This window comes from Phodopus roborovskii, unplaced genomic scaffold (assembly GCF_943737965.1).
Source record: "Phodopus roborovskii unplaced genomic scaffold, PHOROB, whole genome shotgun sequence".
NCBI classification, from domain to species: Eukaryota; Metazoa; Chordata; class Mammalia; order Rodentia; family Cricetidae; genus Phodopus; species Phodopus roborovskii.
Window position 1 is genome coordinate 20,138,964 of NW_026126541.1, and position 27,873 is coordinate 20,166,836.

General features: G+C 39.4%; 2 protein-coding genes across 2 annotated transcripts in view; both read right to left on the bottom strand.

Annotated features, from left to right (window-relative positions):
• LOC127233441 (cytochrome P450 2C26) overlaps positions 1-24,576 on the bottom strand; it is a 117,872-nt gene extending 93,296 nt beyond the window's left edge. The window contains exon 1 of the mRNA XM_051199923.1: positions 24,572-24,576. The gene's annotated coding sequence lies outside the window, so the exon portion shown is untranslated. The remainder of the gene's footprint in view (positions 1-24,571) is intronic.
• On the bottom strand, positions 240-27,803 carry LOC127233439 (cytochrome P450 2C42). Its single transcript, XM_051199921.1, has 9 exons — positions 27,577-27,803; positions 25,477-25,639; positions 25,115-25,264; positions 20,771-20,931; positions 18,917-19,093; positions 17,104-17,245; positions 15,736-15,923; positions 6,472-6,613; positions 240-765 (listed from the first exon to the last, which is right to left on the bottom strand). The coding sequence occupies exons 1-9, from the start codon at positions 27,742-27,744 to the stop codon at positions 584-586; spliced, it is 1,473 nt and encodes a 490-aa protein (XP_051055878.1). The 5' UTR covers positions 27,745-27,803; the 3' UTR covers positions 240-583.
• Positions 27,804-27,873: the final 70 nt, after the last annotated feature.

Genomic DNA, 27,873 nt, shown 5'->3' on the forward strand with positions numbered 1-27,873 from the left:
CTCAGTACATACCATGATGAAGAAACAAGGGCACCTTAAACATTATCTTAATCCATTTTCACCTACCTTATGAACAAAAGAAGGACAGGTAATCAGGGTGTGATGGAACATACATGGAATCCAGCATGTGGTAAGTAGAAGCAGAAAGATGTGAAATTTAAAGTCATGTTCAGCTGTATAGAGTTTGAGTTCAGCTTGGACACCATTAGGCCACAGCAAAAAAGAGAAAAAACTATAAAAGAATTATAATGCTTTTATTTAAAACACACAAGGGCTGAGTGATGCTGAACTTCACCTCACATAATAATCATTTTTCAGTTTTAACTTTACACTAATAATATATTAATAATTTGGCATTAAATAAGAGTTAGCAATGCTAGAGACAATAAATCATTGCATAGCAAAGGCATTGCAGATGTGTTTGGGGGTGATCCTGGAAACTGACCAGAATAGAAGATATACATTCCCTGGATTTCAGAGAGATGAGGCAATGTGTGATGGGAGGCCAGACAGACGTGACTGACAGAAGAGATCAACTGTGCACCGGAGGAAGTGGCTGCAGAAAGAAGCATGTGTTGTTTATTCAGACTGTGATGAAGCAGATCTGGAACTTGGGTGGCACAGAAATAAGACCATTGGCAACTGGGGTGGTATCAAGGTCTTTTGGGTCAACTGGAGATTTCAGATGAAAGTTCTGCAAGATGGTGGTCAGGAATAAAAACAGCTCCATTCGGGCCAGACTTTCTCCTACACAAACCCGTTTTCCTGCAAATAAGAAAGTGAATAACTAAAAAATACATACCAGTCAACAACTTTCATACTGAGACATCTCCCCAGGAAGCATACAAATAAAGTAAAGCAATCCTAGGTAGATGAATGTACTTCCATTGGAGATGGTGGACTTCTGAGTCCTTCTTATCCAAGATAAAGAATTAGCAGACTTTTACCCATTTTCAAAACTGTTTGGGGAGACTTTTCAGATACCCTGTCAATACACCTCTTTAGTAGAACTACTACTTAGCTTTCCTGTTTCTGTTCAAGTTATTCAATCCACCACTGTGGCCTAAACCAGCCGATTCTGGATTAGAGAAAGGTAATCCATCCCATGCTCCAAGCATATAAGAACCCAGACTGTTCAGACTGACTTGGAAACCAACTCAGGTTCCCCTCCCCATGCAGGGAATTGGTTTCTTTCTATGTTCTGCTATATGGTGTATGTGGGCTTTCCCTTTCCGTGAAATTTGGTCCAAAGCTGTCACTGTGTCTTTTTTGCCTTTTAATCCTTTAAGTTGGCAAAGACATCAAATTCTTTCCTGTACTCCTAGATGGTATCATAATTATTTGATAAATAATTGGAGGGATGGAGAAATGAATCACTGGGTGCATAAATCGAGAAAAGGTGGAGCTTTTGCTCCATATATAATATTAGAAAATGTAACATTAAAATATTTAGATAATAATTTCAAGATGGTGGAGTAGCAACACTGAACAGTAGAAGTCTCATCCACAGGATGGAAACAAAGGAAGACATGAGTAATTGCCAGTGACTGTGAGTGGCCTTTGTGGGGCTTGGGAAGTGATATGAAAAGGAAAGCTGAGTACTTCAGAAGATACAGAGAATAAAAGAAATATAAGCCGAGTACCACTGTTCCCAGAACCAACACCTGAATAAGAAAGGAACTCCTGCCTCAAAGGAATAAAGGTGAAAGATAAAGAGATATAGCATTGTACTGAAAACTACACCATACAAACAAAATATCTTAAACAGATGGCCAGAAGCCTTAATGATCAGAAAACTTTATCAAAAACCCTCATGTGTCTCACAGCAAACACTAGAGCCCACAGCTATCTTAACAGACAAGTTCTAATTATAGGAATTAAACTGCTCTGGGAGTTAAGATATCTAACGTAATCACGAGCAGAGTCCCCATAGATATCCCTCAACTGGGACTGGGTAGGCAGTGGTCACGTGAAATAGTTGCTTAGGGAGAGTCTTTCTTTAACATAAAGCTTGTTGTGATTTAAATATGAATATGAAACAGCCTCTAAAGAATAATGGGATTGAATACTTTCTCCACAGTTGGTAATACTGTTCTACACTGCTGTGGGCCCTTTAGGAGTGAGGCCTCCATGCAGGAGATCAGTGACTGGATTAGTCCAGTAGTTTTATAGTCTGGCCCCCACTTTTCACCTGCTCCCTTCTTGCTGTTCCATCATGATGGGAGAATGCAAGGGGTCTCTGCTGCACTCTCCAGCCTCAAGAGAGACATCTAGTATCATGCTTTCTCTACCCTACCACACTATAGTCTTTCAAAATGCAAACGTTTGGTTGTAAGAACAAAGAAATTAACTTGTACTGAAAACTGATATGGAGAAGTAGGCCCGCTCCTGTGATAAATCTCAGCATATGATTCTTAGAGATTGCCTTATGGGAGGAACATGGAAAAGTTTGTAGCTCTGGGTTGATGATGCTCTAATGTCCACTAAGCAGAGTTCAATATGCTATCCTGTTGGAAGTTTCAAGAACTCTGTTAGAAATGGCCTAAAGCCATTCATGTCACATTTGAGCAGAGCATCCATGCTCTAAGAATTTGCGTGAGGTTGGGTTACTTGCAATAAACTAGTTTGCTTGGCAGAAGAAGCTTCAAGATGGGATAGCATTTAGGCCTCGTCATGGCTACTGGTCACACTTCTTAACAAGGTCCACAGTGAGAGAAAACATGTGGAATAGGAACATCAGAGAGTCTATCAAAGCAGAAGAAAAGGTATGGACAATGCTCCTGTGGCTCCTGGGAGAGACTAGTGAAATTAAAACGTCACCTTATGCTCTGCTCTGAAACAATGAGATGGCCTGAGGACAGCACCCAACCCACTTAGGGCTTTAACTCATAAGAAATGCAAAATTCATTTGAAAGGAGAAAATCAGAACTGAAAAAGCCACCATAAGAGTTGCCAGTTCCAACGAGATAGTCTAGGGAAATGTTTCTATTAAGTCTAAAGTCAGGAGCCACTGTATTCTTGATCCAAAGGGGCATCAAGGAAGAACTTAACATTATTACCTGTCTGGTACTGTCTGGCAGACATGAATGATGCCAGAGAGTGGGGGTTTTCATGGCCAGTGTTATCTTTGGGGTCATTGGAACCATGCCATGCTGACCCCACCCCACCTTTCACTGGCCTTGGGGTGGCTGGTCCTCACCTCCCTCCTTCTCCACCAAACCCAGGAAAGATGACCCCCACCCCTCAACATAAGCCTGCACCTCACCTAGAAAGCACACTAGAGCTGACCCTGTGGTGAGGGACAAAGGTGCACTATCCCTGTGGGCATGAGAGCAGGAGAGTTGTCCCTGCCCTCCCCATCTTCCATGTAGTAGCATGGGTGAGATTAAGATGTCCTTTCCCCTACCCATTACCACCTGTAGCAGGTGAGAGAGCTGGCCCTGAGGTCACAAGAGTAGAACTAGACTTGATCCTCACCCGCTGCAGTGAAGGAAAAAGCATCCTCTGCTTCCTGTGTGGGCAGTACACTAGAGCTGACCCTGTTGTCAGGATGTAGGTGAACCAGCCTGGAGGGCTTAAGACCAAGAGAACTGACCCTCCCCCCTCATATGTCCCCTACAGCAATCAAGAAAGATGGCCTTGCACCTTGCCTGAGCAGAACAGTAAAGCTGGTCCTACATATATATGAGTGAAGGGAACCCAGATCTGAGGACCTAGGGGCAGAACTGGCCTTGCTCCTTGATGTAGGCTGCATTTGGGTGAACTAGCCAAGGTAGTACTGGAGAGCTCATCTTGGTAGGGACAATAAGGAAAACTAGCAAACCGAACAACCTAGCTACCACTCAGGCCCAGACTAGGACTATAAGTTGGCCCACCCCAACATCCACCCATCTGTGAACTGTTGGAGAAAGGGACAAACCTACAGATCCAAAACAGCAGGATCTCCATGACATAGGATAAGAACTTGACATCCAAGAGGAGCCCCATGAAAGCACATTATCAGTAGTGTCACAGAAACCAGAGACCTTAAACCAGACCAATAGGCCACACAACAGCTTCCACAAGACTGTTTTGTTTGGTTTGGTTTGGTTTGGTTTTTGTCTAGGTTCTGTGTTTTGTTTGGTTTTCTGTTTGTCTTTTAAATTTGGTTTTGTTTTTGGCGGGAGGTTGCAAGATTAGAAGGCAGATGGAAGGGGAGGAGAATATAAGTGGAATCAGAATGCATGATGTGAAATCCACCAAAAAAAATCAATAAAAGTAAGAGAGGAGGGAGGGAGAGAGAGAGGTGAAAGAATGGGTGAAGATTCCAGAAACCTCTTCAAACCAGGCAACATGTGGCAATATCTCTCCCTAAAAAGAGACTCCAATGAAACACTGCATAGAGCTGGAAAGTGAAGGAAAACTGAACATGCCAGACCCTTGGAACATTGACCTAGAAAACTTCAGGCCTAGAGATGAGTCAATGTGAAACCCATTAATTTGTACAATTAAAAATATTTATAAAAATAAAATTCCTCCCTCTCTACAACTGGATTCCAGGAGTTCAGCTCAGTGTTTAGCTGTGGGTGTCTACTTCTGCTTCCATCAGCTACTGGATGAAAGCTCTCGGATGGCATTTAAGGCAGTCATCAATCTCATTATAGGGGAAGGCATTTAAGATAGCCTCCCCACTATTGCTTAGATTCTTAGTTGGAGTCACCCTTGTAGAATCCTGGCAATTTTCTTAGGAACAGATTTCTTGTTGAGCCCATTATGGCTCCCTGGCTTTTTTGGAGGCCATTCCCTATAGAAGGATACTCTTTCAGCCTAGATATAGGACAGAGTACTTCAATCAAGCCCCAAATGATGTGACAGACTTTGATGATTCCCCCATGGGAGGCCTCAACCTCTCTGAGGAGTGGGTAAGGGGTAGGATGGGGAAATGTTGGATGGGAAAATGTTGGGGGGAGTGGGAGGATGTGAGGGAGAGAGAACTAGGATTGGTATGTAAAATAAGATTATTTCAACTTACATTCTAAACATTAACAAAATAAAATAATGAATATTGGCTTCATTAAAAGCACTGACTTAAGTATCGCCATCCCACATAAGAACTGCCCTTTTATAACTTGTTTCCATCCTTAGAACTAGGGACATCCACATAGCTCATCTTTCTCAGTCATGGAGTTCAGTTGCCAGTCTTGAGCTTTACTTCCAGCCTTCAAACCCTCTACTGTCAGCTCAGTGACATCCAAGGACCATGACTGTTCAAATTTTATAATTTTATTGACTAAATGCCTATACTACATTTAAGGTGTAGCCAAACATAATTTTCTTTCTTATCTTCAAAATAAATAAAATATCATCCTCAGCAAAAATTTCTGGAGAGATTATTTCTGTTTTTTTTTTTTCACAATTCTGCCAAAATATGCATTATTAAAGAGAAGTTTTGGTCTTTGTCATCATGGTGTCTATAATAAGAGATAAAAAGCAGACATCCAGGGATGGGATGGGGGTTGGTGGGGGAACAGAGGAGGAGGACAGGAGGGTGTGGGAACTGGGATTGACATGTAAAACAAGTTTGTTTCAAATTTAAATTTTTTAAAGTATTTTTTAAAAAAGACTTTTTAAAAAAGCAGATATCCAAAGTCACAATGTCAACAATAGGTGTTCCATGCCTGGAAACTTAGCACACATCATGGGTAGAAATCCAAGAGTTCACACACTGGGTCATGACTGGGGAAGGGTGCTCTGTGAGCATCCCAGTGCATCCTGCCATTCTGGGAAGAGTTATTTGGAAGACTTTCTGATCCAGGGGCAAAGAGTTCCACTGTTGCTTTGCATTGCCTCCTCACAATGCCTTACATTACCTGCTCTCCTTTTCCCATTACCTTTTCAGGCATCTCCTACATGTTCTCTGGATTACCATGTGGCCTACTCCATCTCATATTTTACAGTGAGTCACAAGAAGTAAGAGACAAGCAAATTATTCCCCCTAACTTCCACCTACCTCCCTCTGGCAACTTGTGTTCCCCAATCACAACACATTCCTTTGGGATTACAGTAAACTGTTTGCTCTTCTGCTACCCTTTCTGAGTATGATGCTTTTATTCTGTACTTGGGGAGACGTCCATTTCTCTAGCAGTCATGAGCTGAGAACCAGCACAGAGAAGACATTGAATCACGTCACAGAGTTAGCTGCCTTCCTGTCTAGAAAGACTTCAACAGTTGTTTTGTGATGTATCTAGACTACAATCCAACAGCACTGTGAGCTAGCTTTGTTCATTTAGAAGGGATGGGTGAACACTCTACAGTCCTACCAATGTGGCTCTTTGGTGATGATGATTTGTCTCAGAGAAAGGGCACAGGCATTGGGAACAGGGATCTGATCATGTCTAAATCGTTTATCTATAGTTCCAAGAGAAAACACAATGTCAGCTTCAAGGGATGCCTACAAGCTACCGTGTGGCACTGAAAATAAATTTTTATTACCTGCTGAGAAAGGAAAAAAGTAGTCATTTTTCTTAAACTTGCCATTCTCATCCAGAAAGTGACCAGGATCAAACCTCTCTGGGTTGGGGAATGCTTTGTCATCGTGAAGCACAGATGTCAGTGATGTTATTACAGTAGTACCCTAGAAATAAGAGGCATAGACAAGTTTCATAAAAGTTATGGAGCTAAAAGGAACAATTGGTATCACATAGTTTAGGATTTTGATCTAGAGATGAAGAAACCATTACCAACAAGAGCTGAGACATAGTCAGAAAGATTCTGTAACAAACAGGGAATAAGTAGCTGAAGTGCAGCAGTGGTCATCTTGATCCAGTATCTTCTAATAGCATTTGACGTACTAAGTAAAGGGATACTTGGTGCTAACACTTCTGAATCTATTTTCATTATCAGCAAGTTTAACACTGGTTTCTTCTTTTAGAAAACAATAAAAAAAATCTTTTTTTATTATTCTTTTTTTAAGTCTGGAAGGAAGACAAGTTGGAATTGACCTTGCAAGGACCCTTTTCTGATACTGTTAACTACCAGAAACATGGTTCAGACAGGTGAAACAAGTTGAACACATTACACCTAAATAAAAAAGGCTGCCAAGAACAGTGCCCAAGGAGAATGGACAACTTGGACAACTTCACCGCAAAAAAGACCTATCATAATTAAGCTTTTAAAAAAGCCTGTTTTTCAACCTGTACCTTATAGAGAAAGACAAAGGGGAAGCTGATGATCAATGTACCCAGAATAGCATCTGTATTCACTGTTGAGATGGATGTGTGTCTACCCTTGTCCTGTTAACACTGCTGTCTATCACCACCCACTGCCCAACGTTATCACTGCTGTTTTTGCAAGCCTCACATGGAAATTTGTGTTTGTACAGAAAACATCATAAGAATGTTTCATATACATGTCTGATATAGTTAAAAAATGTCTTCTGGAATAACAGGACCCAAAAGTAATAAAAACATTAGTCAGTGCTTTCACTGGCAAGTTTGACTTGATTAAAAAATATAGAGATTTTATTACATATAGAGCAACTTGAAAAATAAGATGATATTATAGAAATAGAATCATTTTATGATTCAGGTCAGGACAGTATAAAAATTGAAACCAATGGTAGCATTGCCATGGAGTAGCCAACCACTTTCTAAATAAAGATACAACTCCACTTATCTTTCTTAGGATACCCATTCAATATGTTGTTCTGGTTTAGCCACTTTGTTTTTTGTATTTTTATATGACTAAATGTACCTACTGTAAGCCTGCAGAGTAGATTAATAATATGTGTGTGGAAATGAGTGAAGTTAATTTCCTACTAGAAACTCAGTTTTAAAAATTGACAAGGTAGGTCACATATAATGGATAACTGACAACCTAGCTTCTACTTTTCTTCACTTAATTGTTTTATTGTTAAGAAAAAGAAAGAGTATGAAGTTGGGTGCATAGGAAAGGGAATCTGGAAGGAGTTGGAGAACAGAATATAATAAAAATACACTCTATGAATAAATAAAATAATTTTAAAAAATAAAGGATTCCTAAAAGTTGGCCTCTGACTACCACACATGGGCATACACACACACACACACACACACACACACACACACACACACATACATGCATGCATACACAAAAAAATAAATGTAAATTTATAAAAAATTATTGGAGTATTTATATATATATAGGCTTTATATTGGACAATATTATTATATCAATGAGAACTGAGTATGAATGTTATTACTACCATGTACTAAAATAATATTTGTTGCTGAAACACAAATACTTAAATATCAAGCTATACATGCATACATATAGGACATATTAAATACAGAGATGTTAAAATTTTACACTAATTCATTTAAATTTTAATTTAAAATACAAATGGAGGAAATCAGCATATATTTATTATACAACACATCTACAATTTTGATTTTCTATTGATTCACTTCAATATTTTTGTGAACTAATTTAATTAAATTTTTCAGTGGAAAAGAAATTATTTTCTCAAGATACCTGATTTAAAAAAAAAAAAAAAAAAAAGATACCGGATTCACATATTTAGGTTATTTTAAGAAAATAATGAGAAAAAATATCAGGCTTGATCAATTCTCTGCAATAATTAATTTAAAAGTAGCTATTGATCTAAACTTAAAGCTAAAACAAGAATGCCTCTGGAAAATGGTGAGGAAAGATCACTAAGATCCGATACTAGCAAATATTTTTTCAGATAGGATAAAATGTACAGATCTGCATTAAGTAAGTTTAGAATATTCTATTAGTCATTCCAGGCCCAGACAAACACTCATTGTGTAAGTTCAGCCTTTTACCTTCTGTGACTAGCTCAAGATCTGAAGATGTAAAATCAATAAGAAATTTTGAAAAACATTTTTCATATGTCAAATCTATAGTTTAAATCTTAGTTTCTATTGCCAGAAGTCACAGCCATTATAGACAGAGTTTACACACTGTTGGTAATTGCTTTCATATTTCAGTAGCAAACTGTATTACACAATAAAATCATAGTGACTGAGAAATTCTGAAATACAATCAGGTAAAATAAATGTTTCTCAAGTAATCTCTTAGTTTTCTCCTCTGAAATCAGTGACTATAGTCTACGGAAGATTATGTAATGTACCTTTTTTCTTTTATTATTTAAATTTGAAACAATCTGGTTTTACATGTCAATCCCAGTTACCTCTCTCTGCCCTCCTCAGCTGTCCCCTTCCCAATCCCCATACTTTCCCCTTTCTACTCTCCAGGAAAGATGAAACCTTCCATGGGGGATGTTCAAACTCTGTCATATCATTTAGAGTAGGGCCTAGGCCCTCCCCCATGTGTCTAGGCTGAGAGAGTATCCCTCTGTGTTGAATGTGCTCCCAAAATCCATTCCTATACTAGGATAAATACTGATCTACTACCAGAGGCCCCACAGATTGTCCAGTCCTCTTAACACCCATATTCAGGGGCTCTGAGTGAGTACATTGCTGGTTTCCCAGCTATCAGACTGGAATCTGTGAGCTCCCCCTTGTTCAGGTCAGCAGTTTCTGTGGATTTCTCTAGCCTGGTCTTGACCCATTTGCTTATCACTCCTCCTTCTCTGCAACTGAATTCCAGGAGTTCGGCTCAGTGTTTAGCTGTGGGTGTCTGCCTCTGCTTTCATCAGCTACTGGATGAAATCTCTAGGATAGCATATAAGGTAGTCATCAATCTCATTATTGGAGAAGGGAATTTAAGGCAGCCTCTCCACTATTGCCTACATTCTCAGTTGGGGTCATCCTTGTAAATCTCTGGACATTTCCCTAGTGCCAGATTTCTCTTTCAACCTACAATGGCTCCCTCAATTATGTTATCTCTTTTCTTGCTCTCCTCTATTCTTTCCCTGACTCAATCTTCCTGCTCCCTCATGTCCTCCTCTCCCCTCCTCTTCTGTCCTTCTCATTAACCTGACTCCTCCCTACCTCACCCCATACTCCAAATTTGCTCAGGAGATCTTATTCCTTTCCCCTTCTCCAGGGGACCATGAATATCTCTCTGAGGGTACTTCTGGTTTCCTAGCTTTTCCGGCAATATGGACCGTAAGCTTGTAATACTTTTATCTATGTCTAAAATCCATGTATGAGTAAGTACATACATGTTTGTCTTCTTCTGAATGAGTTACATCACTCAAGATGACTTCTTCTAGTTGCATCCATTTGCCTGTGAATTTCAAGATTTCATTGTTTGTTTGTTTGTTTGTTTCCCACTGAGTTATTACTCCATTGTGTAAATGTACCACATTTTCTCCATCCATTCTTCAGGAGAGGGGCATTTACGTTGCTTCCAGGTTCTGGCTATTACAAATAATGCTGCTACGAACATAGTAAGAGAGATGACATTGTTGAATGAATGTGTATCTTTTGGGTATATGCCTAAGAATGGAATTGCTGGATCTTGTGATAGACTGATTCCCATTTTCCTGAGGAAGCGCCATACTGAGTTTGCACTCCCACCACCAGAGGAGGAGTGTTCTCCTTTCTCCACATTCTCTCTAGCATAAACTGTCTTTGGTGTTTTTGATTTTAGCCATTCTGACAGGAGTAAGATGGTATCTCAGAGTTGTTTTGACTTGCATTTCCCTGATGTCTAAGGATATTGAGCAATTTCTTAAGTGTCTTTTGGCCATTTTAGAATTCTCTATTGAGAATTCTCTGTTTATTTCTGTACCCTACTTTTTAATTGAATTATTTGGTGTTTTGGTGACTAGCTTCTGGAGTTTTTGTATATTTTGGAACTCACCCCTGTGTCAGATGTGGGATTGGTGAATCTTTTCCCATTCTGTGTGCTGCTGTTTTGTCTTGTTGACTGTGTCCTTCACATTATGGAAGCCTCTCAGTTTCAGGAGATCCCATTTATTAATTGATGATCTAAGTGTCTGTGCTACTGGAGTTATGTTCAGGAAGCTGTCTCCTGTACCAGTTCCTTCAAGGGTGCCTCCCACTTTCTCTTCTAAGAGGTTCAGTGTGGCTGGATTTATGTTGAGGTCTTTGATCCATTTGGACTTAAGTTTTGTGCATGGTGATAGATATGGATCTATCTGCAGTCTTCTACAAGGTGGCATCCAGTTGTGTCAGCACCATTTTTTGAAGATGCTTTCTTTTTTCCATTGTATAGTTTTACCTTTTTGGCAAAAAATCAGATGTTCATAGGTGTGTGTATTAATATCGAGGCTTTTTAATTCAATTCCATTGGTCTACCTGTCTATTTTCATTACAATACCAAGCTGTTTTCAGGACTATAGCTCTATAATAGAGCTTGAAGTCAGGGATGGTGATGCCTCTGAAAGTTCCTTTATTTTACAGGGTGGTTTTGGCTATCCTGGGTCTTTGGCTTATCCTTATAAAGTTGAGTATTGTTCTTTCAAGGTCTGTAAAGAATTGTGCTGGGATTTTGATGAAGATTGCATTGAATCTGTAGATTGCTTTTGGCAAGACTGCTATTTTTACTATGTTGATTCTACCTATCCAAGAGCATGGGAAATATTTCCATTTTCTGGTATCTTTTTAAATTTCTTTATAGACTCAATGTTCTTATTATGTAGGTCCTTCACTTGTTTGGTTAGCATTATCCTAAGATATTTTATGTTGTTTGTGGCTATTTTAAAGGGTGATGTTCCTCTGATTTCTTTCTCAACCCCTTTATCATCCGTATACAGTAAGGCTACTGATTTTTTCTTTTTCTAGTTAATCTTGTAGAAACAAAGAAAATGATACAAAGAATCAATGAAACAAAGAGTTAGTTCTTTAAGGAAATCAAAAATATAGACAAAACTTTATCCAACCTAACCAAAAGGCAGAGAGAAAAAAATGCAACATTAGAAATGTTGTTAATAACAACACTGAGGAAATCCAGAGAATCATCAGGTCATACTTTGAAAACATGTACTTTACAAAATTCAAAAATTTAAAGGAAATGTACAATTTTCTGGATAGAGATAACTTACCAAAATTAAATCAAGAACAGATAACCAATTTAAATAGACCTACAGCCCCTAACAAAATAGAAGCACTCATCAAAAGCCTCCAAACCAAAAACAGCCCAGGGCCAGATGGCTTCGGTGCAGAATTCTACCAGAAATTCAAAGAAGAGCTAATACTAATACTTTTCAAATTGTTCCACACAATAGAAGCAAAAGGATCATGGCCAAACTCTTTTTACGAGGCTATAATTACCTTGGTACCAAAACCACACAAAGATACAACTAAGACAGAGAACTACAGATCAATCTCCCTCATGAATATTAATGCAAAAATACTCAATAAAATAACCAGCAAACCGAATCCAAGAATACATCAGAGAAAGCATCCACCATCATCAAGTAAACTGCATCCCAGAGATTAAGGGATGGTTCAACATACAAAAATCAATCAATGTAATCCACCACATAAACAAACTGAAAAAGAAAAACCACATGGTCATATCACTAGATGCTGAAATAGCCTTCAACAAAAATAAATACCCTTTCATGATAAAGGTCTTAGAGAGATCAGGGATAACAGGAACATATCTAAACATAATAAAGGCAATGTACAGCAAACCAACAGCCGACACCAAACTAAATGGAAAGAAACTCAATGTGATTCCTCTAAAATCAGGAACAAGAGAAGGTTGTCCACTCTCTCCATATTTCTTCAATATTGTACTTGAAATTCTTTCTTTCTTTCTTTTTTTTTTTTTTTTTTTTTTTTTTTTTTGTACTTGAAATTCTTGCTGGAGCAATAAGACAACAAAAGAAGATAGACGGGGTACAAACTGGGAAGGAAGAAGTCAAACTTGCACTATTTGCAGATGATATGATAGAAATGATCCAAAGGATTCTACCAGTGAACTCCTAAAGCTGATAAACACTTTCAGCAAAGTGTCAGAATATAAGATTAACCAAAAAAAAAAAACAGCAGCCCTACTATGTAGATGATAAATGGGCTGAAAGAAATGTCATTCTTTACAATAGCTACCAACAACATAAAATACCTTAGGGTAATGCTAAAGACCTCTATAACAGGAATTTTGAGTCATTAAAGAAAAAAATTAAAGAAGGTACTAGAAAGATCTCACATGCTCTTAGAAAGGTAGGATCAACATAGTAAACATGGCAATCTTGCCAAAAGCAATCCATAGATACAATGCAATACTGATCAAAATCCCAGCCCAATTCTTCATAGACCTTGAAAGAACAATACTCAACTTTATATGAAAAAACAAAAAACCTTGGATATCCAAAACAACCCCATAAAATAAAAGAACTTTTGACTCCAAGCTCTACTTGAGCTATAGTAATGAAAACAGCTTGGTATTGGTACAGAAATAGGTAGACCAATGGAATCAAAATAAAGACCCTGATAATAACCCACACACCTATGAACACCTGACTTTTGACAAAGAAGCTAAAACTATACATTGGAAAAAAAGAAAGCATCTTCAAAAACTGGTGCTGGCCTAACTGGATGCAGACATGTAGAAGATTGCAGATAGACCCATGTCTATCACCATGCACAAAACTTAAGTCCAAATGGATCAAAGACCTTAACGTAAAACCAGCCACACTGAACCTCTTAGAAGAGAAAGTGGGAGGTACCCTTGAATGAATTGGCATAGGAGACCACTTTCTGAACACAATGCCAATATCACAGACACTGAGATCGACAATTAATAAATGGGACCTTCTCAAACTAAGAAGATTCTGTAAGGCAAAGACACAGTCAACAAGACAAAACGGCAGCCCACAGGATGGGAAAAGATCTTCACCAACCCCACATCTGACACAGGGCTAATTTCCAAAATATACAAAGAACTCAAGAAGCTTGTCACCAAAACACCAAATAATCCAATTAAAAAGTGGGGTACAGAACTAAACAGAGAATTCTCAATAGAAGATTCTAAAATGACTGAAGGACACTTAAAAAATTGCTCAACATCCTTAGCCATCAGGGAAATGCAAATCAAAACAACTCTGAGATACCATCTTACACCCAGCAGAATGGCTAAAATCAAAACACCAATAACAGTTTATGCTGGAGAGGATGTAAAGAGGGGGGAACACTCCTCCACTCCTGGTAGAAGTGCAAACTTGTACAACCACTTTGGAAGTCAGCATGGTGGTTCCTCAGGAAAATGGGAATCAGTCTACCACAAGATCCAGCAATTCCACTCTTATATTCCCAAAGAATACACCTTCACACAACAAGGACATCTGTTCAGTTATGTTCATAGCAGAATTATTTGTAATAGCCAAAACCTGGAAGCAACCTAGATGCCCCTCTACTGAAGAATGGATAAAGAAGATGTGGTGCATTTACACAATGGAGTACTACTCAGTGGGAAAAACAATAGAATCTTGAAAATCACAGGCAAATGGATGGAAGTAGTAGAAACCATCCTGACTGGGGTGATCCAGACACAAAAAGACAAATATGGTATGTACTCACTCATATAAGGATATTAGACATAGAGCGAAGTTTTACTAGACTACAATCCACACCTCCAGAGAAGCTAGGAAACAAGGAGGACCCTAAGAGGGACATACATGGTCCCCTGAAGAAAGGGGAAAGGACAAGAGCCCCTGAACAAATTGGGAGCATGGGGGGAAGGGAAGGGAGTGAAGGAGAGAGGCAGAGAGGCAGGGAGGGAGGAAGGGAGGGAGGGAGGGAGGGAGTGAAGGAGGGAGGGGAAAGAGGATGGGAGAAGAGGAAAGGGGAGAACATGAGGGATCAGGAAGACTGAGTCAGGAAGTGAATAGAGGAGAGCAAGAAAAGAGACACATCAATAGAGGGCGCCATTGTAGGTTTAAAGAGAAATCTGGCGCTAGGGAAATGTCCTGAAATCCACAAGGATGACCCCAACTAGGAATCTAAGCAATAGTGGAGAGGCTACCTTAAATCCCCTTCCCCTATAATGAGATTGATGACTAATTCAAATGTCATCCTAGAGCCTTCATCCAGTAGCTAATGGGCCAATCCATAGCTAAGCAGTGGGCCGATCCCCCCGGAATCCAGTTGCAGAGAGGGAATAGTAACAAAGTGGTCAAGATCACTCTGGGAAAATCCACAGGAACAGCTGACCTGAGCAAGTGGGAACCCATGGGCCCCAGTCTGACAGCTGGGGAACCAAACATAGGGCCATACCAGGCCCCCTGAACGTGGGTGTCAGCTAGGATAACTGGGCAGTCTATGGGGCCTCTGGCGTGGAACCAGGACGTATCTGTCCCTAGTGCACGAATGGACTTCAGGAACCCATTTCCCATGGAGGGTTATTCTTTTAGCCTAGATACATGTGGAAGGATCTAGGCCTTGCCCCAAATGACTTGACAAATTTTGATGATCTGTCATGGAAGGCATCACCCTCCCTAGGGAATGGATGGGGGGTCCATGGGGAGGCATGGGAGGACAGTAGGGAGAGGGAACTGGGATTGTACGTAAAATAAAATTGTAATAAAATTTATAAAAATAATAATAATAAACCTACTCAGCTAAGAGAGGCTAGGAATTATTTTTGAAGAAGAGCAAACTGGAAAGACATGCAATGCCACATTCAGAGACATGTTCTAAAGCCTTACAGGCTCTTAACAGAAACAGCACAACACCCAGCTGCCAGATGTGAGGTGTTACTTCTCTGATCTAGTGTGAGAAGCAAACTGGAATCAATCACACTGGGAACTGAGATCAATATTAAGAAATGCTAGAAGAACGTATGTAGTGTTTAGGTATGCAGAAGAAGGAAACTTACCTTGGGAATGAAATAGTTTCTGAACTTAATGTCGCAGGTCACTGCATGGGGCAGGCTGGTGGGAAGGAGGTCAATGTATCTCTGAATCTCATGCAACACAGCATCAGTGTAGGGCATGTGACTCCTGTCCTGCATGCAGGGGCTTCTGTGTCTGCCAATCACGTGGTCAATCTCTTCCTGGACTTTGGCTGGTTCAACACAGTGAAAAATTACACAGAAAAGGGAAATGGCACACTGGTCAAAACTAAAATTGCAAAATCCAAACTTATGGGTCAATAATTTTTTTTTAAAGCAGTCTGGCTATGCCCATGTGCCAGACCACAGGATGAGGCTCCCAGGAACACAGCATGCTGGGTACTTCCTTGCTCTCCCTGGAAAAGGGGGCTTTGGTCTTATTGTTGAAGTTCTGTTGCTACCAGCTCTGCTATATTTGAAGGTTGGAACCTCAGTGTTTTCCACTGTATATTGGGAATAGTCATATCTGCCATGTTGGGCAAGTCTGTCATCAATGCTCCGTGTGTGTGTGTGTGTGTGTGTGTGTGTGTGTGTGTGTGTGTGTGTGAGCATATACAATGTGTGTACATGTGTGTACCCATCTGAACTTTAGGGGGGACTGTTGGTAATATAGGGGAAGAAAGTAACAGGAAGAATCAAGATCAAGCTACCTCCTCTCCTTAATGCATCACAAAATTTATCAGTCAAATCAAGACACCATGAAAGTTTCAGTAGTTCTTGAGTCAATAACTTAACTTTTCATTATAGCAGACACTTGCCCAGAATTTTCTATGAAGATGATAATGTATAGAGGTATGTAGTTTGTAGGTGTTCACTTTGTGAAGAATACATATAATGGTTGAAGGAGTAAGATGAGTTAAAATTTAAGAAGAAAAGTTTGTCGATTTATTTTTTTAATAATGATTTTCTATTTTTAAGTAGGTGTATATGTATGCCTTGTGGGGGAATTTGCCCACAAGTGTAGGAACTCAGGAAGGCCAGACGTGGACATTTGGTTAACTGTAGCTGGAGTTACAGGTGGTTGTGAGATGAGAAACACTGGTAATGGGAACTAAACGCAGTGTCCTCTCCAAAAGCAGAACATCTTAACAACTGAGCCATCTTTCTTCCCCAGAATTCCTTTTAATTTTACACCTGTGCTGACACAATCACCTCCAATACAGCCCACCCTGTGGAGCAGTGTGTTGTGGATTACATTACTGCCATACTGCCTTCACTTCAGAAGCCATCCTCCTCTGCATGGCTTGAGACATCCCACTTCACAGGTCATAGCTGGTGGGTTAGAAGCAGAGGCTTCTCTGAGACAAACAAGATTCCTTTGTGAAACTCGCTCGCTTCCCACTGTGTCCTTACCTGTGACTTCTGGGTGCTTGAGCAGGAGCAGCAGAGAGTACCTCAGGGTTGTGCTTGTCGTCTCTGTCCCAGCAGCAAACAGGTCAGACGTGGTGGTTGCAAAGTTATCATAAGCACACTTGACCTTTGGGCTGTGTTTTTCCTAGGAGTAGTTTGACTGTGTTTTCTAACAAGCTATTTGCCAGCGCACTTATTACAGTGAAAAAATAACTTACTTGTAACAAATTCAACCTGACAGAGGAGCTCTAAAAGCAGGCAGAGCCCCCCTCCCCAAACTCATTTTCATATCCTACATCCACCTTCTTGCCTGGAAAAATCACGTTTCATGAAACTCTTTAGCCAGATGAATCATGCAATGTACCATGTTCCCAAAGGTACATGAACAAAGAATAGCTGCCCTGTTTCCTATTTTCTCTTCTTTACTGAAAACACACAAAAGAAAGAAGAGGAAAAAAAAAAAAAAACAGACAGCATGTGCTGTGGAGGCCGGCCATTAACACTAAGGCCTCAACTGTAAATATGGTGAAGAAAAGTAGAAGGCCTCTGCCTCTCCTAGGTAAGTACACTGCCTGAATAAGGATAAGAAGTCCAGTTTACAGCTAGCATGGGGTACAGCTCAGTGCAGCAGAATTGAGAGCTCACAAGAAGAGCTTTTTTTTTTTTTTTTTTTTTTTTTTTGACACAGATGTCAAGAAAATTCAAGAGAAGTAAGTGGCCTTTCGACAAATAGTTCAGTGATGAAACCATTTATTCCTATAGGTCTGATAGACACCAACCTCAAATTAACTTCAAGTTACATTCAGTTAAGGTACCTTTTTTCTGCTAACATTCCCACACACCGTATCCTACATATTACAGTTTACTTGAAATTTGTTTATCTGTCCACTACTGAAATATTTTTGTTTTGAAACAGGGTCTCCCTGAGTAGTCCCAGCTACTTTAGGACTTGCTCTGTATACCTGGCTGGACTTTAAATCACAGAAATCTTCCTGCCTCTGCCTCCTCCATGCTCAGATGAAAGGCATGTGCCATCACCCAAAAACTGAAAATATTTTAAGAGTTCATTCAATCTGCAGTACGTAGGAAATCTGGCTAGCTTAAGCTACTTTCCATGTTTCATGAACTATCTGCAGAGATGACCTCATCTTCACACTATGCTGGATACTTTGCTTTTCTGATTATTTTAGGAGTGTTTCCACTTCAACCTACAGAGGACTAGGGTTCAGTTCTCATTACCCACATGGTAGCTAACAACCAGCTTTAACTCCAGTTTCGGGGGATCTGATACCCTTTTCTAGCCTCTGAAGGCATTGAACATTCATGGTTAACAGACATACATGCCAGAAAAACACCATACACATAAAAATAAAACATACACACAGTCAATGTAGTTCAATTATTTAACACTTTAAGTTTATATTATCTGGGATGCAAAGTCTAAATTCATGCCCAAAATTAGACACTTAAAGTGCATGTCAAACATTATAGGTCTAATCATGCAAGAATCTCTGTAATAACAGAGACAAAGGCTAAAGAGATGACTACTCAATTAAGAGTAGTGAGCACACTTCCAGAAGAGGCAGGTTTGATTTCCAGCATTTACATGGAGGCTCACAACCATCTGTAACTCCAGTTCCAGGGGATTCAATGTTCTTTTCTGCCCTCTGTGGATACCAGGCACACGTGTGGTACACAGACACACATGTAGGCAAAATACCAATACACATAAGCTCATAATAACAAATTATTTTTTAAAACAATAACAATTCATGAGATTCAAAGCAATCAAAGTTAGATAAATATTTTATTTTACCTGCTCCATTTTGATCAGGAAACAATCAATAAAGTCACGAGGATTATTAATATCCAGTGATTCTTGGTGTTCTTTAACTTTTTCCATACAATAATGTTTTAAGGAAGTGAAATTTTTAAGTAATTTAGCATGGCTCCCTGGTAGATAATCAATGATAACAGGAAAATTATTGCAAACCTACAAGTAATGATAAATTATTTTTAAAATATGTAATGAAGACATGTGTACCATGCAGGAGTATTGGGGTAGAAAACACAAATATAGAAATAAATAACATATGCTATTAATTTTAATGGTCAATTTTTTTATCACAGGTATATAGCAATTCTCTTTGCTTGTAGAACAGTCTGTGATATTCTTTCATGAAGATGGGGTAAAACATAATAATTCACTACTTAAGCTCTTACGTGACCTTTATTACACATGTGTGTTTCATATTAATTCATTCACTTTCTATATTACTAGTTCACATTAACCATGGACTTAAGGATGACATAAATTAATGTGATTTACATTTTATAGACTGCCACAGACATTGAGGGACTTGGGGAATTCTGACTGAAACATAGTCCCTATTACTTAATTTCAATAACCACCCTCAAACACAGAATAGGGAATTTAGAAATGAGTCTCAAGGAAAGTCTGCACAATACTATTTGGGTGATTTCTCACACGAATATGATTTAGGCATATTGTAATGCATGACAAATTGGCCCAGAGGAAATTCGATGAGATCCAGACACTACTCAACCAATTCTTTTGTCACTCCAATCCCAGATACTTTGCCAGTTAGCATGTCAACCCATTATCAAACACTGCTACCATATTTCATGATGCCTGATGTTGTGTAGTATTACTTTAACTATGTAAAGATATGCCACATTCATTTGTGTTACATAATACTACTTTAACTATGTAAAGGAGTGTTGTGTTTGTTTGTGTTGCATTTGCTCACTGATATAAAGATGCGTTGCATTTGTTTCACCTTGCCTACCTAAGGCACGCGGTTGGTCTAATAAAAAACAAAAACTAAATAGTCAATATCTAGGCAATAGGGCTGGCAGGAGAAAGAGAAAGTAGGAGGAAGGATCTAGGCCCAAGAAAATGATAAAAGAATGAAAGAGAAAGAAAGGTAGACACAGTAGAAGCAGAAAAGTAGGATGTACAGAATAAAAGAAAGGTTAAAAGCCCCACAGCAAAACATTGATGCAGATAAACGGGCTAAATTAAGTGATAAGAGCTAGCAAGAAATGAGCCAAGGTTAAGGCCGAGCATTCATAACTAATATTAAGCACCATTTTGGAGCTGGCAGTCCAAGAAAGCCTGATACAGCCTGGTAGTTTTGAGGATGCCAAACATTCTCCCACTTTGAAGACAATATTCTCTTAATGAATTGTAATATTTTTGTTAATGTTTTTTGTTTTTTTGTTTTGTTTTGTTTTTATGAGAGCATCACTAAAGAAGCCTATGGCTAACAGAAGGCAGAAGGTTAAACAATGAAATAGATATCTAGAGTTATGTGAGCATCTTCTGAGTATTCATTCATAATGACCTATAGAGAGAGGGATTTGGGATTTAATAGAAAAAGTAGTGGACACAGAGCCTGCAGGACTAAAAGAGTAAGCCCTGTATCTTATTTCTGGGTGCAAAATTAAAGGTTCAAGCATCTTTCTTAAATGTCCACCAGCAACTCTGAGTGTCGCACTGGGGTGTCCACACATTTACTTCCCTGCATAGTCGTTAAAGAATTGTGGAAGTTTCAGGAAACAAATATCTCTAAGTGGTTTGGTTTTCCTGATGTTCTTGTTGGCGTTGTTTGTTTTGCTTTTGTGACAGTAAGGAACATGGACTCACCTGCATCCAAGGGGAACTCAAAATCTTGGCATTTTCACTTAAATTGTTGATCAAGTTAAGAAAGTCCTGATCTTTATAATTAAAACGATTCTGGAAAATAATGGAGCAGATGACATTGCAGGGAGCACAGCCAAGGATGAAGGCGGGATCACAGGGTGCGCCTGGAGAGTTGGAAGCAATTGTAAAATTGTATTGAAGTATAGGTGTGTATGTAAATATATATATATGTGTGTGTGTGTGTGTGTGTGTGTGTGTGTGTGTATGTATAAAACAATTTAAAACATTTTAATCACTCCTCCACATTGCCTAATAGTCACTATTCCATGTGTACTAGTTGAGTTCATGATCTAGTTAAACAGCTAAGTAACAGATTTGCACACATCCAGTTTTCATCCAGTGCCTTTTTGTTTGGCTTTTCACCCCAGCTGTCTATTGTTTTGTTTGAAATGGGGGAAAGGGGACTTTTTAAAACCTTAATTCAAGCCTTCAGAAAAGAATCGCCAGTTGCAAAGCCTCTTGACAAAACAGTAATAAGGACAAAGGGAAAATATGGTGAGACCCAAAAAGCTTTGACACATAACAAATAGTTGAATGAAACACAGCTATAAAGACAGAGATTGTCAGAACTTCATGCATTGGAAAGGCTAATGTGGAAAGGAAAACCTGCTAATGCTATCTGAGATGAGAAATTTCGGAATGAAAATTATATACAAGATGGGTTTCTGTGAGTAAAGTTAAGGTAAGAACTTTTAGCTCAAAGAAACAACCCTCAGGAATGCCAAATTCTTCTAACCATAGTACCATTCTGGATGATCTGGAAATATTTTATCATATGAAAGGAGACAGACATAGATTTAGGAAACACATATATGTACATGATTGTGGGATGTGAGTGTCGGCATGTATGCAATTCAGAAGGAGACCTGATTTTTTATTCCATTTTCCATTTAATTTACAAGATAGTAGTTAAAAACATGGTCACATGGAAGATATGCTGATGATCAAATTTACTGTAACAAGCACGGTTAAAGGTTTGCACACTTGGCAGTGTGAAGAGAAAATCACTGTCATAAATTTTACTCCAAAGTAGAATAAACAGGAGGATTTGAAAAAGAAAGATAACATAGTAGAAAAAAAAACTAGTTATATACACCATTTAGAAATGTTTGCTTTCAGAGACCTGGCAACAGATGATGCCATCCAGCATCTGCTGCCATTCCTATCCTGGGCACTCACTGGAAGAGGTGAGTGCCAGCAATTTCCCAGACACCTTTCCTTGTTTGAGTCTCCTGAACCACAGCCCCCAGTTCCCTCCTGCCACCAAATCCTCCAAATAGCCATCTAGGAAATGCTGCCATTGGAGTCTTGATCCTACCTGCACCCACTGGGACAGAGTCTTGAACCCATTCCCACCAGAAGATGGACAGAACTCACCTGTACTCACTGGAAGAAGTGATGGGAAGATAACAATATAAGAACATATTCAACAACAGAAAGACTAATATGACACCACCAGATTCTAGGGATTCTAAACCTGCAAGACCTGAACATCCCAACACAGATGAAGCAGAAGGTAATAACCTTAAAAACAATTTTATGAAGATGATAGAGACTCTTGCAGAGGAAAGAGAAAAATCCCTTAAATAAATGGAAGAAAAAAATTTAAAAAATGGAAGAAAAGACAAACCAAAAAATGCAAGATATACACAAAAATCTCTTAAGGAAAGCCAAGAAAAAACAAACAGATGAAGGAAACAATTCAAACAGTTCAAGACCTGAAAATTGAAATGAAGACAATAAAGAAAACACAATCTGAGAAAATTCTGGAAATAGAAAAGCTGGGTAAATGATCAAGAGCTACAGATGCAAGCATAGCCAACAGAATACAAGAGATGGAAGAGAGAATCTCAGGTGCTGAAGATAAACTAGAGGAAATAGATTCATTGATCAAAGAAAATCTTAAGTCCAACAAATCCTTAATACAAAATATCTGGGAAATATGGGACACCATGAAAAGAGCAAACCTAAGAATAATAGGTATAGAAGAAGGTGAAGAAACCCAACTCAAAAGGTGTAGAAAATATATTCAACAAAACCATAGAAGACACTTTCACAACCTAAAGAAGGACATGCCTATGAAAGTACAAGAAGCTTACAGAACACTAAATAGACTGGACTCATTGCTGGTGGGAGTGCAAACTTGTACAGCTACTTTGGAAATCAGTATGGCAGTTTCTCCGGAAAATGGGCATCAGTCTACGTCAAGATCCAGCAATTCCACTCTTAGGTATATACCCAAAGGATGCACATTCATACAACAAGGACATCTGTTCAACTATTTTCATAGCAATATTACTTGTAATAGCCAGAAACTGGAAGCAGCCTAGATGCCCCTCAGCTGAAGAATGAATAAAGAAAATATGGTACATTTACACAATGGAGTACTGCTCAGCAGAAAAAAAAAATGACATCTTGAAATCCGCAGACAAATGGATGGAACTAGAAGAAATCATCCTGAGTGAGGTAACTCAAACACAGAAGAACAAACATGGGATATTCTCACTCACATATAGATATTAGATATAGAACAAAGGATCACCAGCCTACAATCCACACCTCCAGAGAAGCTACGAAACAAGGAGGACTGAAAGAGAAACATACATGGTCCCCCCGAAGAAGGGGAAAGGGACAAGAGCTCCTGAACAAATTTGGAGTGTGAGTGTGGGGGAGGGGACAAAGAGGTAGGAGAAAGAGGAGGGGAGAAGAGGAGGGGAGAGGAGAACATGAGGGATCAGGAAGATGGAGTCTGAGGAGAGCAGGAAAAGAGATACTATAATAGAGGGAGCCATTACATGTTTAAAGAGAAATCTGGTACTAGGGAAATTTTCAGAGATCTACAGGGATGACCCCAACTAACAATCTAAGCAATAGTGGAGAGGCTACCTTAAATGCCTTTCCCCTATAATGAGAATGATGACTACCTTAAATGCCACCCTCATCCAGTAGCTGATGAACGCAGAAGCAGAGATCTACAGCTAATCACTGAGCTGACCTCCTACAATCCAGTTGTAGAGATGGAGGAGTGATGAGCAAAGGAGATAAGACCATGCTGGAGTAAAACAGAGAAACAGCTAACCTGAGCGAGTGGGAGCTCGTAGACCCCAGACTGACAGCTGGGAAACCAGCATAAGATGGAACCAGTCCCCCTGAATGCAGGTGTCAGTTGGGAGGCCTGGACAGTCTATGGTGCCTCTGGCAGTGGAACCAGTATTTATCCCTAGTACACAAATGGACTTTGGGGGCCCACTCCCTAATGAGGAATAGTCTCTCAACCTAGATACATGGAGGAGGGCCTAGGTCCTGCCCCAAATGATCCCCCATGATGACCCCCCCTGAGGAGTGGATATGGGGTGGGATGGGGCTTGGAGGGGGGAAATGGGAGGACAGGAGGGAGAGGGAACTTGGATTAGCATGTAAAAGAAGATTTTTACTAATTTAAATAAAAATTTATTTTTAAAATTTACTACAAGAAAAAATTTTACTTTCATCATGTAATTGTATATGTTTACTCAAAAGTATACATCAGTGAAGAGTTAGATAATAAGAATTTTTTTTTGGTTTCTCTGTATGCTTTGGCTGCCCTAGAACTTGCTCAGTAGACCAGGCTGGCCTTAAACTCACAGAAATCCTCCTGCCCCTGAGTCTCAAGCACAGGGATTAAAGGCATGTACCACCATGCCCAGCTATAAGAAATATTTTTGTTTTATATGAATTGTGTTATTTTACTGGACACAAATTTACATTTGTCAAGATATAACCAAGTGATTGTAAACATCACATAGCAACATATCTGCAAAAACTTGATACTAGTCCTGTATGAAACACTGAGATACATCTATTGTCAAGATAATCAGTTTAAGGAAATGGACATAGTCCTAGCTCTGTAAGAATATGGTGTGATCATTGCTACCATGATATATGCTGAGTGTTCTCTAGTAAAATTATCTGGAAGGTATGACAATTATGCTAAAGGTAGACATCCCTCAGTTCATCAGGAAGTGAGCTGAAAATCTATATTGAATAACAACTATATTCATATATTCATATTCTTATTTGAAAACTAAAGAAAAAGTTAGTTTCCAAATAAAATTGTGCCTTGAAATCTGCAAAAGAGACATAATCATGCTTATTTACAAAAGTCATGGGTGCACAAACACTATTGTTTGTTACAAATCACCTGTCCTCCTTGTGGAATCTCAGAGACAACTAAGGAAGAAAGCATGGAAGGAGCCTCTTTACAGAAGACGGGATCTGTCAAGATTGATGATGTTAAGTGATACCCACCATTGGTTTTCCTTAACTCCTCCACAAGACAGCAAGCTTCCTCTTTAACACGGTCCTCAATGCTTCTCTTCCCCATCCCAAAATTCCTCAGAGTCATGAGTGAGAAGCGCCGTGTCTCTTTCCAGTTCTTTCCATTGCTAAAAGTAACTCCTTAAAAAGGCAGAAGTTATTGGAAGATCCCAGAAAGAAGAAGGGAGGGCCTGATGAGTGGCTGTCACACAGAAAGCCAAGTTGGGTCTGAGCAAGACCGCCTTCCATCCACATGGTCCTATGACCACAGCCCAGTATATGTACGTGGACACATAAGCACAAATATACATAAGAACATGTACACAGAGGCATATGGACACATGCATACTTACCAAGGCCTTTCTTAATTTTTTCAACCACTGGAAAGCTTCCTCTTCCAGAAAACTCCTCTCCATGATCAATTAGAGCTTCCTTCACAACTTCATAGCCATGCAACACCACAGCAGGCTTACAGCCCAAGTACAGAGTGAACACAGGACCATAGACTTTTGAAAGCTAGAAAATGAAAAGGTTATTTTTTTTTAAATGTAGCAAAGGGGGTCAGAATTTTTTTCTATAAAGTATGCTCAAATTTAATGATTGCTATTATAAATATATATTTTTCTTATCACAAAATGACTCAGGGTTTTATAATTTTATACATAAATGTGATAATGACTAGAGCTGTCAGTTTGGCTACAATGACTTGGTAATCAGTTGCAGTTAATCATCAAATCAACATATTTAGCATGTGCATTTATTCTGGTTTACAACAGAAACAAATAAGGCAGAAAATTCCATGTTATTTTTTATTGCCCCAGAAGACCAAAACTTAGACATCTATTCAGTGCTTGATTCTTGAGCAACTTATCATCTGCCTATGCTCAACTTGAAATTAATATGCAGGTGAATGTATCAGCATCATCTACAAAGGGTCTTGTTGCCATAGAAAAGGGGCATCCCCTCTCAGAGTTCTTAGTTTTGTTAATAAATGAATTTAACAACATACTCCTGAAGAAAACTGAGAACAATTTTATTAGCATTTAAAAGGAAAGCCACAGGGCTCTCAGGTAGAAAAAATCCTGGAAGCTGCCAGAAGTCAGAGAAGACATAGAAAGTCAAGCTTTTGAGTTAGGCACAAAGTCAGCAAGCAGCAACATGGCAGGCATGATGCCACATGGCAAGGTGGAGAGAGAGAGCTTTAGAGAAAGAATGAGAAAGTTAGGGTATCAAGGAAAACATGCTCAGGTTTCAACTTTTAGGACCAGAAAGAAAAAAGGGAAAAGAAAAAGTAGGCGTTCCTGAAGTGGGCAGACTTAAAGACAGTGTGGTTACTGCTCCCTAAGCAATGGTACCAAAGGAGGGCTTTCTGGAAAGCAGAAATACATTGTTTACATGACCCATAATTAGTCCTTCTCGTTCCCCTGTGGTATTTTTAGGTGGATCAGCCTTCCTGAGGTGCTGTCTACTAACCAGGTGATGAACAAGCATCAGTGAACTGACTTCTGATTTGAGATGCTTGGAATGTTAAGTCTCCTCCTAGAGTAGAGAAATAGTTTTCCCTTACCGGGCATCTAATGCAATTTTAACATTTTTTTTTTCACAGAAATTCTGATTAAGAAACTCTATGATAAGCATAAGTGACTTTCAAATGATTTCAAGACCATTCTATTGCCCAGCCTGTTACCATTACAAACAAGCTCTACATAGAATGCCAGGACACCAGCATCTCCTAGAAAAACAAATTCTTCAAACAGTATTCTTGTCCCCCGAACGGGGGTGTGTTCGAAGTTCTAAAACCAACAATAGGATCCTGACTGACTGCTTGTTCTTGTCATGTTTTGTGTTGTTCAGACCCGTAATTATTTCCTGGACACCATATAGAGGTCGATTCTTCACAGAATTTCTATTTGTCCAGCCAATCTAAATAAAGCACATGGCTAAGATAGGTGAAGGAAATCTCCATGATAATCACTTTTTTGCTTACCTTCAGCCTAAAATCACAGTAAACAACTATTAAAAACAACTGTGCCAGGCAGTGGTGGTGCACACCTTTAATCCCTGTACTCTGGAGGCAGAGGCAGGTAGATCTGAGTTCAAGGCCAGTCTGGTCTACACAGTGAGTTTCAGGGCAGCCACAGCTACACAGAAAAATCCCGTTTCAAAAAGAAAAACCAAAGTTATGCAAAGAAAACCAACAAAAATGTACAATTCTGCCACACTACTAAACACCCACTAACACCCTCCCATCCACACTGTGATTTCTGACCATGACAAGAAGGAGAATGCAGCTGACACATCAATGTTCAGCATGACAAGAAGGAGAATGCAGCTGACACATCAATGTTCAGCACACAAACTTGCAATCATGTATCACACAGGGCATGCCAGCCATGTCTCACTTAAACAATGGTCCATTTGCTTCCCTTTCAGAAAACCAAACATGCACTTACCTCCCTCAGTGACTTGCTGATGTTCTTAAGATCCACCTGAAGAATGTTTCCAATGACTGGGAGAGGTGTGGGGCCAGGAGGAAGCTGTCTTCTCTGAGAACTCTGCCTCCATAGTGAAAGGAGAAGCAGACAGGCCAGAACAAGCCCCAGAAACACACCTAAGGCCATCGCTGCCTTCTCTTCCTACTGACATGAATGCCTGCTTACAACACGAAGCTTATATAATGAAGTCTGCCAATCCACCTGTGAGTCTCTGACATTTAATCTCCTCCCAGTGGACTTTGTTCCACATGGAGA